This window comes from Mchenga conophoros, linkage group LG19 (genome assembly GCF_057382185.1).
Source record: "Mchenga conophoros isolate Kocher_MC1m ecotype Shallow Benthic linkage group LG19, M_conophoros_male_GT1.1, whole genome shotgun sequence".
Classification (NCBI taxonomy): Eukaryota; Metazoa; Chordata; class Actinopteri; order Cichliformes; family Cichlidae; genus Mchenga; species Mchenga conophoros.
Window position 1 is genome coordinate 15,309,670 of NC_140544.1, and position 13,855 is coordinate 15,323,524.

Here is a 13,855-nt window from a genome sequence, read left to right on the forward strand (position 1 = left end):
ATCTGCATAACAATGTTATCAGAGGAAGGACGTGACTTGACCTGGTTCTCCCTTGTGCCAGTTTAAGCAGTCCAACAGAATAACATAAAACTAAGTTGAATATTTACTTTCTTTAATACTTTGCTAAACCATTTAGTTGTATGGATGTAAGTCCCAAAAAAATGAATTTTGGAGCTGAATCTGAATGATGGAAGTGAAACTGAAATTATTCGAGAGCTACACTTTTAAAGGATAAAATACAGTTTCAAAGTAAATGAATTCATTTTCAAAATATAAAATTCAATTTCAATTTAGTGACGATAATTTTCAAAACTGTACATTGAATTTCAAATTAGACTGATTCAAATTCAGTTTTAAAAAGCATTTATTCAAGTTACAATTCAGGTTCAGTTTCTGATGGCACAAAGTTCTGCCCATACTCTTCTTTTAATTAAATTGGACTCCAGTATGATATAATAGAAAAGAACACCAAGCACCAAGCTGCAAAAAGCAGTCAGTGGAAATGGGTTAATTATTATGAACCGGCGTGAACAAAAAGGGACGATCACACTGAAGTTTCAGTCATTTAAGATAAGGATAAATTAAGTTTGTCATAAGTTGAGAAATTCTTTAAAAATATTAAATTCCTATTTAAACAGTAATATTATTATATAAAATGCTGTAAGGAGCTGCAACTAAAAACAAAGTATATGTTCTGGAAAAGCTGGAGATACAGAAAAATGTTGGTCAAAATGCTTCTTGTTGTCAAAATATATTCTGATACTTGATCCTCATATATTATATTCACCAAACATCTTTATATACAGTCTTTGAGATCTAGGAGTCACACCTCATTGGAGTTAGGACTGAAATGATAGCAAAGCAAACATACTCTACTCTCGTGTACATTTATTATCGCCATACAACACCTCAGACACTTTGATCACTGATTTACAGAGTGTTATAGACATCCTGTGTTAGGACAAAGTCAATAAATTACCTGAGGTACAAATTCAGAGTTAAGGAAGAAAATATAGCAGCATATAGGCATCTTTTGCACTAATGCATCAAATCATTCTTGACAGGTTTTAAGCTGTATTTAAAAAAAAATTAGCATGAATAAATGCTACTATTTCAGGTCATTTCTGACCCTTTCAGCCTCACCTCTGGTTTGTTCAGCTCCTCAGTCACATAGTTTAAGTTGTACCAGCCAGCGTAAGACCAGAGGCCTTGATAGAAAGCCATTCCCAGAGTGCCCACAGAATACTCTGTGCCTTGAAAAGCATTCTCAACATTAAAATTTTCCTCGATCACAGTGCTGCTCTGTATGACTTTCACTAGCCCTCCAATTACAATGAAAGTGAGTGAAAACACTTTGGCCACCAAGAAGATCACCTGCACTCTCAGAGCAAATCGGACATTCAGGATGTTGGTAATGGCAACTACCAGAATACTAAAAGCTGCAAAGCATTTCACAGCCAGCTGAGGAGGTGGGCAGCCTGGGTAAAAGGGAGCCATGGCATACTGTGCAATGCCCATTGCCATTGCTGCAATGCCGAAAGGTTTTACAAGCAGGATGAAAGTGATTGCTGCAAAGAAGGCTGGGAATGAACCATAGATCCTCAGGATGTAAGTAAATTCCCCACCGGATTCAGGAATAATGGTCCCAAGCTCAGTGTAGGAGAGAGCTGCAAGCAAAGCCACAACACCTGAAAAAAACCAGATTAACATGCTGGCCCCAGGACTTCCCACATACGCCAGGACATACTGTGGGGACATGAAGATACCGGATCCAATCATGGTTCCAGAAACTATTGCTACTCCACCAATCAATCCAATTTCCCTCTTCAGTTGCAGGCCTTCGTTTTTTGGGGTTTTGTCCGCCATGTTGAGAGAGAGCAGGGAGCACAAAACGACACGTCTACAGAGCAGACTGAGAAAGATCACAAAGAATTCAGATGCTACAAACTGCGTAGAAAAAACTTTTAGTGTTATCAAGGGATTGTAAAACCTAGTCGTTACCCTCATTTAAATATTAACTCTACCTTTTTTTTTTTTTGCTCTATAGCAAAAGTGCTAACCACTGAACCAAAGGGCCAACAGGCTTGGGTTATCATATCTAAAAGTAATATCAGTTTTCTTGTTACTTTGTCCAGTCCACTCATCACTCATAACAAGATAAATTATATACAATCCTGACTAAAAAGCCAAAGTCTTGGATCGATTTGTCTCCTTTTTTTGTATAATATTAAACACAAACAGTAAATGTTCAAATTCTGACTTTTTTGATGTCTTAAGAACATTTTACCTGTCATCCCTGAGGCTTCTAACGTTCTAAAAACAAAAGGTGAAGAGTTCCAGGTATTTAAACCACAGTTGTTGATCTACTATTAATCATGTGTGTCATCACATGAACCATATTGTTAAAAAAAAGTACCAGTTTTTGAAGCTCTTAAGACTACCATGACTTAGATTACTGCAAACCCACGCAGACTTACTTCTGGATGTTTCACCTCCTCAGTTAAATAATTTAAAGTGTTCCAGCCATCATACGACCACAAGCCCTGATAGAAAGCAATGCCAATGGAGCTGATCCCTGCATTGGTTCCCTCAAATGAGTCCTCAAAGTTCTCAGTGCGGCCCTGGAAAAGCATCACAATGCCTCCCAGGATGATCACCACCAGGGCCACCACCTTCACTGCCATGGTGACCACCTGGATGCCTGTGGCCAAGCGGACGCTCAGACAGTTGATTATAGCCAGCACCAAGATTGATACAGCAGCCATTAACTTCACAGCCAGCTGTGGAGGAGTGCAGCCGCTGTAAAAGGGGGCCACAGCATATTCAGCAAAGATGAGAGCGACTCCTGTGCCACTAGCCGGCCTCATGACCATGATGAAGCTGAAGACGAACATGAAGGCCACCACTTTCCCTGCAGTCCGCAGTATGTAAATGTACTCAGCTCCAGACTCTGGTATGATAGTGCCCAGTTCAGCATAGCACAGACCCCCCAGCATGGCTATCAGTCCACAGCAGGACCATATAATGAAGCTGGCCCCTGGGCTCCCAATAGTGGAAAGGACGTACTGGGGAGAAATGAAGATCCCAGATCCAATCATGGTTCCACCAATGAAGGAAACTGCTCCTATGAGCCCCACTTCCCTCTGCAGATTGAGTCCATGTGTGTCATGTCCCATGGTCAGAAAGCTTTTGTCTTCTCTGAAGCAGCAGCGAAGAACAGACGTGCAGTTACAAAACGCTGCCTGTTGCCCAATAGGAGGAGTGCACAAAATTAAACTGCTATGAAATTAAAATGAGGCTACTTTTAAGCAGATTTTAAGAATGTCTGCTTGTCCAGAGTTGGTTTTTTCTTAGATTTCACGTTAACAATGATTTATTTTAGGTTCTGCTCTATAAAACACAGTTGGAGAAACGAAAAATTCAAAATAGAGACTATTTTGAATATTTCCAGTCTACTGGAAATGTCCCTGCAAGCCAAGTTGATTCTTCTGGTGTCCTCAATTCTTTCTCTGGTGTTTGTTCGTTTTATGTATACTTGTGTCTGGATCTACGTGACCTACATGAAGATAAAAAACAAACAAAAAAACACTGAACTTCCAGTAAAAGATTAGACAGGGCCTCATCTGAGTGAAGAAAGTAACAGAGTATCTGCATAACAATGTTATCAGAGGAAGGATGTGACTTGACCTGGTTCTCCCTTGTGCCAGTTTAAGCAGTCCAACAGAATAACATAAAACTAAGTTGAATATTTACTTTCTTTAATACTTTGCTAAACCATTTAGTTGTATGGATGTAAGTCCCAAAAAAATGAATTTTGGAGCTGAATCTGAATGATGGAAGTGAAACTGAAATTATTCGAGAGCTACACTTTTAAAGGATAAAATACAGTTTCAAAGTAAATGAATTCATTTTCAAAATATAAAATTCAATTTCAATTTAGTGACGATAATTTTCAAAACTGTACATTGAATTTCAAATTAGACTGATTCAAATTCAGTTTTAAAAAGCATTTATTCAAGTTACAATTCAGGTTCAGTTTCTGATGGCACAAAGTTCTGCCCATACTCTTCTTTTAATTAAATTGGACTCCAGTATGATATAATAGAAAAGAACACCAAGCACCAAGCTGCAAAAAGCAGTCAGTGGAAATGGGTTAATTATTATGAACCGGCGTGAACAAAAAGGGACGATCACACTGAAGTTTCAGTCATTTAAGATAAGGATAAATTAAGTTTGTCATAAGTTGAGAAATTCTTTAAAAATATTAAATTCCTATTTAAACAGTAATATTATTATATAAAATGCTGTAAGGAGCTGCAACTAAAAACAAAGTATATGTTCTGGAAAAGCTGGAGATACAGAAAAATGTTGGTCAAAATGCTTCTTGTTGTCAAAATATATTCTGATACTTGATCCTCATATATTATATTCACCAAACATCTTTATATACAGTCTTTGAGATCTAGGAGTCACACCTCATTGGAGTTAGGACTGAAATGATAGCAAAGCAAACATACTCTACTCTCGTGTACATTTATTATCGCCATACAACACCTCAGACACTTTGATCACTGATTTACAGAGTGTTATATACATCCTGTGTTAGGACAAAGTCAATAAATTACCTGAGGTACAAATTCAGAGTTAAGGAAGAAAATATAGCAGCATATAGGCATCTTTTGCACTAATGCATCAAATCATTCTTGACAGGTTTTAAGCTGTATTTAAAAAAAAATTAGCATGAATAAATGCTACTATTTCAGGTCATTTCTGACCCTTTCAGCCTCACCTCTGGTTTGTTCAGCTCCTCAGTCACATAGTTTAAGTTGTACCAGCCAGCGTAAGACCAGAGGCCTTGATAGAAAGCCATTCCCAGAGTGCCCACAGAATACTCTGTGCCTTGAAAAGCATTCTCAACATTAAAAATTTCCTCGATCACAGTGCTGCTCTGTATGACTTTCACTAGCCCTCCAATTACAATGAAAGTGAGTGAAAACACTTGGGCCACCAAGAAGATCACCTGCACTCTCAGAGCAAATCGGACATTCAGGATGTTGGTAATGGCAACTACCAGAATACTAAAAGCTGCAAAGCATTTCACAGCCAGCTGAGGAGGTGGGCAGCCTGGGTAAAAGGGAGCCATGACATACTGTGCAATGGTCGTTGACATTGCTGCAATGCTGGAAGGTTTCAAAAGCAGGATGAAAGTGATTGCCGCAAAGAAGGCTGGGAATGAACCATAGATCCTCAGGATGTAAGTAAATTCCCCACCGGATTCAGGAATAATGGTCCCAAGCTCAGTGTAGGAGAGAGCTGCAAGCAAAGCTACAACACCTGAAAAAAACCAGATTAACATGCTGGCCCCAGGACTTCCCACATACGCCAGGACATACTGTGGGGACATGAAGATACCGGATCCAATCATGGTTCCAGAAACTATTGCTACTCCACCAATCAATCCAATTTCCCTCTTCAGTTGCAGGCCTTCGTTTTTTGGGGTTTTGTCCGCCATGGTGAGAGAGAGCAGGGAGCACAAAACGACACGTCTACAGAGCAGACTGAGAAAGATCACAAAGAATTCAGATGCTACAAACTGCGTAGAAAAAGCTTTCAGTGTTATCAAGGGATTGATAACAGGGCAGCTGTGGCTACAACTGTAGCTGCCTCCACCAGTGTATGAATGTGAGAGTGAATGAATAGTGGTATTGTAAAGCGCTTTGGGTGCCTTGAAAAGCGCTATATAAATCCAATCCATTATTATTAAAACCTAGTCGTTACCCTCATTTAAATATTAACTCTACCTTTTTTTTTTTTTGCTCTATAGCAAAAGTGCTAACCACTGAACCAAAGGGCCAACAGGCTTGGGTTATCATATCTAAAAGTAGTATCAGTTTTCTTGTTACTTTGTCCAGTCCACTCATCACTCATAACAAGATAAATTATATACAATCCTGACCAAGGCTGGACTGGGACAAAAAATCGGCCCGGGCATTTTGACTAGAGACCGGCCCACCAGGATAAAGATTGAAAATGTGACGTCATTCAGGGGTAAAACCGCAAAGGATTCTGGGAACTTGTGGCAAGAGGTACTAGCGCATGCAGGCTTTCAATTGAACTCAGTTACACAGCGATAAAAAGAAACCCAAAAAATGGCAAGAAGCTGTTGTATTATTAACTGCAATAGCCGGTCGCATGACAGCCACGGGAAGCCGACGGGTAAAGAGATCGTTTTTTTTTATCGGATTAAGTCGTTGAAGATAAAAATTTTAAGCCATGTTTCCGAAGTAAGAGCCGACGGATGGTCTGGATATACCAAATATAACGTCTCAGAACACTCCAGCTCACATGTTAGTCTGCTCCAAGCATTCCCACAAAGGTCAGAGTTTTGTAGTAGTTAATACGTCATTTTTCTTAACATAATTGGTGATATAGGTTACAAGCAAGTCTGAACAGAAATTGTCGCGCTATGCTCCTTTGTTTATTGTGTTTATTGTGCATAAATAGTGAATTGTCCTGACACAATATTGCGTTTCGCTTCTGTTATTACCATGGTACATTGACTTTTATTCACAGGATAAAACAGTTGTTTTGTATCACTGTCCAGTACGATTACAGCATACAATATTATTGTCACTGCTACATTTCTGTAATGCTACCAGAAATTATTTCCACTACTAATTAATTACCGTTGAGCTCAAAGGTTATGCTAATAAACGGTTAACGAATGTGTATCTATGAGACGATTTGTGAGACTGGTAAACTTACCTTTGTTCCTACGATGGTCTTTCGTTCTACACGGTGCATTTCAAGGTCCTGTACCCATCCGTCGGTAAACTACCTGGGCTTGTTGCAGTGACCTGAAGTTACTAAACTTCATGAGTGCATGCACTCACTCCAAGAACCGTATAATTATAAATATGAGCGTGGTGAAAGTTGGGCAGCACGCTAACGTCTTTTGTCCACTCTGTGTGCTCGTAAGGGTCTAACCCTTTCACTCCTTTGATTTTTTCCTCGTATCTTTTCTTTGTCCTTTCGTCGAGTCTGTCTTTGTACGGACCGGCATTGTTCTCCTTTTGTTTTTGTACATTCCTTTTTGTGCGTCAAATAAAAAACAAGAATTTATTGGAACCGGAGAATGAACGTTTTGCGGTGCTGCAAATGCTTGCATTTGATGCGGTACTTGGATTGTTTTGCCACGAGTTCCCGGCATGCAATGCGCGAAAATCACGTGATTGCTAAACAAGGGAGAGGGTGCATCCGGCCTCCTCGGCTGTAATTGGTCCAGCCCAGAGTCGATCATGACCAATTGGCCAATCCAACACCTTTCATTATATATACCCTTCCTAAAAATAAAAAAAAAAATCGCCAGCGGCCCACCGGGCAAATGCCCGGTATGCCCGATGGCCAGTCCAGCTATGATCCTGACTAAAAAGCCAAAGTCTTGGATCGATTTGTCTCCTTTTTTTGTATAATATTAAACACAAACAGTAAATGTTCAAATTCTGACTTTTTTGATGTCTTAAGAACATTTTACCTGTCATCCCTGAGGCTTCTAACGTTCTAAAAACAAAAGGTGAAGAGTTCCAGGTATTTAAACCACAGTTGTTGATCTACTATTAATCATGTGTGTCATCACATGAACCATATTGTTAAAAAAAAGTACCAGTTTTTGAAGCTCTTAAGACTACCATGACTTAGATTACTGCAAACCCACGCAGACTTACTTCTGGATGTTTCACCTCCTCAGTTAAATAATTTAAAGTGTTCCAGCCATCATACGACCACAAGCCCTGATAGAAAGCAATGCCAATGGAGCTGATCCCTGCATTGGTTCCCTCAAATGAGTCCTCAAAGTTCTCAGTGCGGCCCTGGAAAAGCATCACAATGCCTCCCAGGATGATCACCACCAGGGCCACCACCTTCACTGCCATGGTGACCACCTGGATGCCTGTGGCCAAGCGGACGCTCAGACAGTTGATTATAGCCAGCACCAAGATTGATACAGCAGCCACGAACTTCACTGCCATCTGTGGAGGAGTGCAGCCGCTGTAAAAGGGGGCCACAGCATATTCAGCAAAGATGAGAGCGACTCCTGTGCCACTAGCCGGCCTCATGACCATGATGAAGCTGAAGCCGAACATGAAGGCCACCACTTTCCCTGCAGTCCGCAGTATGTAAATGTACTCAGCTCCAGACTCTGGTATGATAGTGCCCAGTTCAGCATAGCACAGACCCCCCAGCATGGCTATCAGTCCACAGCAGGACCATATAATGAAGCTGGCCCCTGGGCTCCCAATAGTGGAAAGGACGTACTGGGGAGAAATGAAGATCCCAGATCCAATCATGGTTCCACCAATGAAGGAAACTGCTCCTATGAGCCCCACTTCCCTCTGCAGATTGAGTCCATGTGTGTCATGTCCCATGGTCAGAAAGCTTTTGTCTTCCTAGAAGCAGCGGACAAGAAGACCTGTAGCTGTAAAGTGTTGTCTTTTACATAAGAGGCGGAGCACACTTAATTATACAGCTACGAAAGTAAGGCGAGGCTATCATCAGCATGGCTGTTTAAAGTTCTTCTTTTCTCTTAGGTTTCACGTAAGCAGTAATTTATTTTAGGTTTTTTATAAAACACTGACAGGGAAGTAAAGCATTAAAAATATACATGTTTTAAATCATTTCAGTCTTGCTTTTCTACAGTAAAAGTCCCTGCAAACCGAATGCATTCTACTAGTGTCCTCAAAGTCAGAGAAAGACTGTCTTCAGTCCTCAATATAATGTTTTCTTGTGTCTGGACCTACATGAATAGTTTGGAGAGCTGTACTGGCAGCAGAAAAATACCTAATCTGAGAGAAGACATGAACATCTGCTTAACAATGTTAACAATGTTATCATAGAAAGGACATGGCCAAGTAAAGACACCAAGTTATTCTTTGCCTCACAGCTCAGTCTGTCCTCAGTGTACTTTCAGAACTGATAAAACCTGGTCAATAAAAAGCAGAGTGCACATTTAATGCACTTACTCTGTGTTTTTTCTCTCATTACTCAACTACTTAAACATAAGCTTTTCAAAATAAAACAACTTATAAATAAAATACAGGCGGTCGGTATCACCATCTGTATATGAAGAAATGACTTCAATGTTCAGTTCTGAATTATAGGTGTTTAATTCACGTGTTTTACCTAGCTCCGCGTTATTAGGGCAGGGATAGCTCAGTAGGTAGCTTGGTGGCCCCATGATCGGAAGGTCGGGGGTTCAACTCCGCTGAACGGCTACCCTGAGGTACCCCTGAGCAAGGTACCGTCCCTACACACTGCTCCCCAGGCGCTGCATTGGTGGCTGCCCACTGCTTCACTGGGTGAATGGGTTAAATGCAGAGGAACTATTTCCCTATGGGGACTAACACATACACACATTAGTTATAGTTTCAAAAATATTTTAATAGTTACTATGTACTTTAGAAAAATATAAAAACTAACTAAATATTTTGGGGGTACAAAAATATATGTATATATACTAGAAATACCCATACATTTGTAATAAGACAGTAACATTAAATGGTAAAAATGGTAAATGGCCTGTATTTTTACAGCGCTTTACTTAGTCCCTAAGGACCCCAAAGCGCTTTACACTACATTCAGTCATTCACACACACACATTCACACACTGGTGATGGCAAGCTACACTGTAGCTTAACAAAAATAAATGTATAACTATGCAATGAATGAATAAGTGAGAATCTTAAATAACCACTCCCACTCCAGAAACTAAAAAGCTAAAAATAAAAATACGAGAAAAATAAAACTGCTTAGCAATATGCTCTCATGAACAGCACGAGCAGTTCTGCATGACTTAGCACAATCCTAACTACCAGGTTATAGCGCTGTAAAGCCTGCAAAACCACAAACTCTCCAGTGCAAACTGTGGGTTGAGATGAGATTTTTGCATTATGAACCGTTTAAAGGCACTCAATTTCTTGCTGCGAGATGCCCCAACTAACACACAAAACACCAGATTTAAAGTTGCCGTTGCACTCAAAAATATTTATTTGGGGATTTTAATCCTGAGCCACATCTTATCAGGAAACCTGATAAATATAAATATTTGTCTACTCTGGGATAAACTAGTGTGGACCAATAGATTAGGAAAATGAGTAACTATTATTCTGTTATATTCTGAAAGGGAAAAGAGATTTTCTTTTTATAGGGGAGAAATAATTATTTGATCCCCTGCTGAATGTTTAGAAAGAAAAGAACAGCCTCTAATATTGTTAGAGCAAGATTCTTGTTCATTGTCTGATGTTGTGTTAAATGTCTTTTCTATTGCTTTTGCTTGACTTGCTGTTTGGCTAACTCTGACATATTTACATAAAGATGCACTGTCCCGTTTAAATAAATACATTAAAAATATAATAGAGCCGAATAAACTAAATAGATAAATGCAAACGGATCTAAGCCTGAACACAGGAGCACAGAGTGAATCTGGACTTCAGGAGAAAAACCCAATAATCATTTAATGGGCTCATGTTACCAAATAAATGAATCGATCATTCAACATCTGGGCTACATCCATCTTTGTCAGACATTAAATCATTAAATTATTCTCAAGGTCAACTTAATAATTTATTGAAAAGCTGACTCTTAAAGGTACCAAGATTTAAAATGTGTCAGAAATGAGTAACAGCTTATAACCGTTTAAATACATAACAATGTGATACATGTACAATGTTCCTTAATAAGAGAAAAAAATATATAAAAGTGATCATATTCTTTTTCACTTAGTCTTTATTACTAAACAGAGATTAATTTGACCAAATCATTCAATCAACGCCTACTCCGACATCGTATTGCATTTACAAACTTGGGCGTCTACGTCGCCTGCCCGCCTGTGTGATGAATACCTCATCTGCATTTTATGGCTAAAAGGAAAAAAAAAAGTAGTTATACTCAAATAATGTTGTTTATTAAAATGGGTTTCAACAGAACAAGTTTTATGATAAGAAACTATTGATTTAAGTTTAGGGTCTTATTATGCTGCCGGAAGATTAGAAATAGGAAGAATATCAACAGAAAAAAAAACGTTTTTCTTTATGTGATGTTATAATGCACACTAGTAACAGATAATCTTTCTGTTAGATCTAAAATTAAACCGTTTATTTATTTATTACCTCTGTCGCTACTGTACTTCTGTGGCCTCAACATAAAAGTCTCAGTCGGTTATAGCTCAAAGTTCACGTTAAACTTTTGTAAATTTCTCAGCAATAAAAATAAATTATTTTCTCCCTGCAGAGAACCCATTACTTATTTATTCGGGGTGATTGTGTTTTACAGTCAGGGCATGGGTCAGCCTCTGAAGGCCCTCCCACTTACCTCGGGACGTTTTAACTCTTCAGTCACTGAGTTCAGATTGTTCCAGCCGTCGTATGACCACAGCCCCTGGTAGAAAGCAATTCCTATTGAATTGACGCCAACATTTGTGTTCTCAAAGGAGTTTTCAAAATTCTCAGTGTGGCCTTTGATAAGCATCACCACACCTCCTATGATAATCCCTGCCAGAGCCAAGACTTTGACTACAGTAAAGAAAACTTGGATTGACATTGCAAAGCGAACTTTCATGCAGTTCACGGTGGCGAGCGTGATAATTGCCGCTGCGGCCACGCACTTCACCACCAGCACCGGAGGGGGGCAGTCTCCGTAGAAAGGAGTCACAACATAGACAGCAAAACTCAGTCCTATGCCAGCAATGCCTGCAGGTCTCACAAAGAGCACAGAGCTAAAGATGAACATGAAGGCAAGCGCTGGACATGAAGTCCTCAGAATGTAGATGTACTCGCCCCCTGATTCTTTTATAACTGTGCCGAGCTCGGCGTAGCAGAAAGACGCCAGAATCGCCAGCAGGCCGCAAGACGCCCATATAACCAGGCTGGCACCGGGGCTCCCGATGGAGCTGATCACCGTCTGTGGGGTCATGAAGATCCCAGATCCGACCGCCGTCCCCACGATGAGGGACACGGCTCCCAGCATCCCCAGCTCCCGCTTTAGTTTGAGCTTCTGCGGCTTTTCTTCCGTCATCACTGCAGTTAAACAGCTGCCTACAACCTGACACCTTTAACAGCGGAGAAAACACTATAATAGCGTGACCAAAGTCACTATTGCATCAACACAAGGAGTTAATAATTATGTGGGCGGCTCATACAACCACCTGTTTTGCTTGGTATTCTCACACGTTTGCTGGGCTTCACTGATTGGCTGCTTCAGGGACGACAGGGATGCCCAGCACCTAAGCAGCCCTGAGTCAGAAATATGTAAATCAGACCGCAAAGACTCTCTTGTACTCCTCCATTGGCCTTGAGATGTTATGTTACCCGCTAATAACATATTATCCCAATAGAGCATATCACGATGAGACTGCAAAATAGGAGGTAGAGCCTTCCGCTTTCAGTGTCCTCTAGACAAGGGCTGGTTTCACAAACACACTCTAGATCAATTTTTAGGGTAAGACTAGACGTCATTTTGTGCATTTGTTATTCGAATGGAAGTTAGACTGTTTTACAAAAAGACCAATTCAAAGCCCTAAAATAGTCTCCTTACCCGCAGGACAGCTTAAGCCTTGGACTTATCAGCGCTTTGATCAGCTGCATTTAATAAAAAGAGGAGAAAAATGCTCATAATCTATGGTTCACCAGTATTTTTACACATTTCTGCATGCATTATCTTTTGTGTTGTCTCTTTAATGTATTGTTTCAATTAATAGTGGCCTCTATATACTCCTCCAGCTCTCTTTGGTTCCCTCATGCCCCAAACCTGATGTAATAGATTGTTACCCCTCCACTAGCCTTACTTTGCTGGGGTTTCTTGATGCTTAAAGACGGTTATTATCTCCCCACCTTTGCTTGTTTAGTAGTCATAAAACAAGAGCAAAATGGAATTAAATAAACAACCTGTAAAAATAGTGTTCACCTTCAATGACCTGTCTGAAATGGGGGTCTTCTCCTAGCTTTGAACCCTCAACATCAACATTTACATGTTGAGTTTGTGAGTTTTAGTCTCTCCACATTTATATCCATGACGATCATGGTGACATTAAGGTTTTAATCTACACTGTCCTTGTTTGAGTTTTATGAGGATTAATCTGAACTATAAATCATGCAAAGCTACTCTCGCAGGTTGTTTTGGCTTAGCTGTGGGAGAACAGGGGAGTGTCATCTGGACCTGCTATCCTTGTAGTAATAGTTTGTCTTGCACCTGACTTGCGCAAACACAGAGGTCATCTTACATATGGTTTGCCCGTCAGGGGGACAAAGGACCTCAGGAGTGAGAAGAGATGAACCCGGCCACACTGGGCTACAGGGTGTTTGTGAGGTCATTATTCTAATGACCTCATCAGGGGGAATTGTTAGATTATAATATTATTTTATGCCATGTTATACCCCTAATTAAAGATTGTGAATTATTATGTAGTTTTAGTTTGCATTATTCTCCTGAATTAGAAGAAGCTGATAACTATTGCATTAGTTAAACTGATTTGCATTACATTAAACTGCTGACTTGTTGTGAATGAATGATATTGTTTTATGATGCATTATACTGCTGAGTTATAAGAAATCTAATTTGTCTGAGTAGAAGAGAACAGAGTGTGCTGGAGTTTTCTGCCCCATTTCAGCAGGAGCAGATAAACAGGGAGCCAAGGTCGTAGCTTAGGCGCTGTGTGAGAGAAAGCATGTGAATGTTTAGGCTTTGTATGATAAGGTGGAGGCACCAGAGGCTATAAAAGTTTGAGCAATGCTCCACCATTTTGAGATTTTGAGGCTGTCTGCATCAGTGTCCATCTCCCACGCGTGTGTTCATTAAAATCATCGTT

General features: G+C 40.0%; 2 protein-coding genes and 3 pseudogenes across 2 annotated transcripts in view; all 5 read right to left on the bottom strand.

Annotated features, from left to right (window-relative positions):
• Nucleotides 1-13,144, bottom strand: part of LOC146551933 (b(0,+)-type amino acid transporter 1-like) — a 37,719-nt gene extending 24,575 nt beyond the window's left edge. Inside the window, exon 1 of the mRNA XM_085258211.1 lies at nt 11,365-13,144. Within this exon, the coding sequence (XP_085114337.1) occupies nt 11,365-12,066 (702 nt within the window). The 5' untranslated portion in view covers nt 12,067-13,144. The remainder of the gene's footprint in view (nt 1-11,364) is intronic.
• On the bottom strand, nt 177-2,546 carry LOC146551936 (b(0,+)-type amino acid transporter 1 pseudogene; annotated as a pseudogene).
• On the bottom strand, nt 1,886-3,710 carry LOC146551937 (b(0,+)-type amino acid transporter 1-like). The gene is made up of 2 exons (XM_085258216.1): nt 2,478-3,710; nt 1,886-1,912 (listed from the first exon to the last, which is right to left on the bottom strand). Exons 1-2 carry the CDS (start codon nt 3,174-3,176, stop codon nt 1,901-1,903), a joined length of 711 nt encoding a protein of 236 aa, XP_085114342.1. The 5' UTR covers nt 3,177-3,710; the 3' UTR covers nt 1,886-1,900.
• On the bottom strand, nt 4,745-5,770 carry LOC146551938 (b(0,+)-type amino acid transporter 1 pseudogene; annotated as a pseudogene).
• On the bottom strand, nt 7,533-8,548 carry LOC146551939 (b(0,+)-type amino acid transporter 1 pseudogene; annotated as a pseudogene).
• Nucleotides 13,145-13,855: the final 711 nt, after the last annotated feature.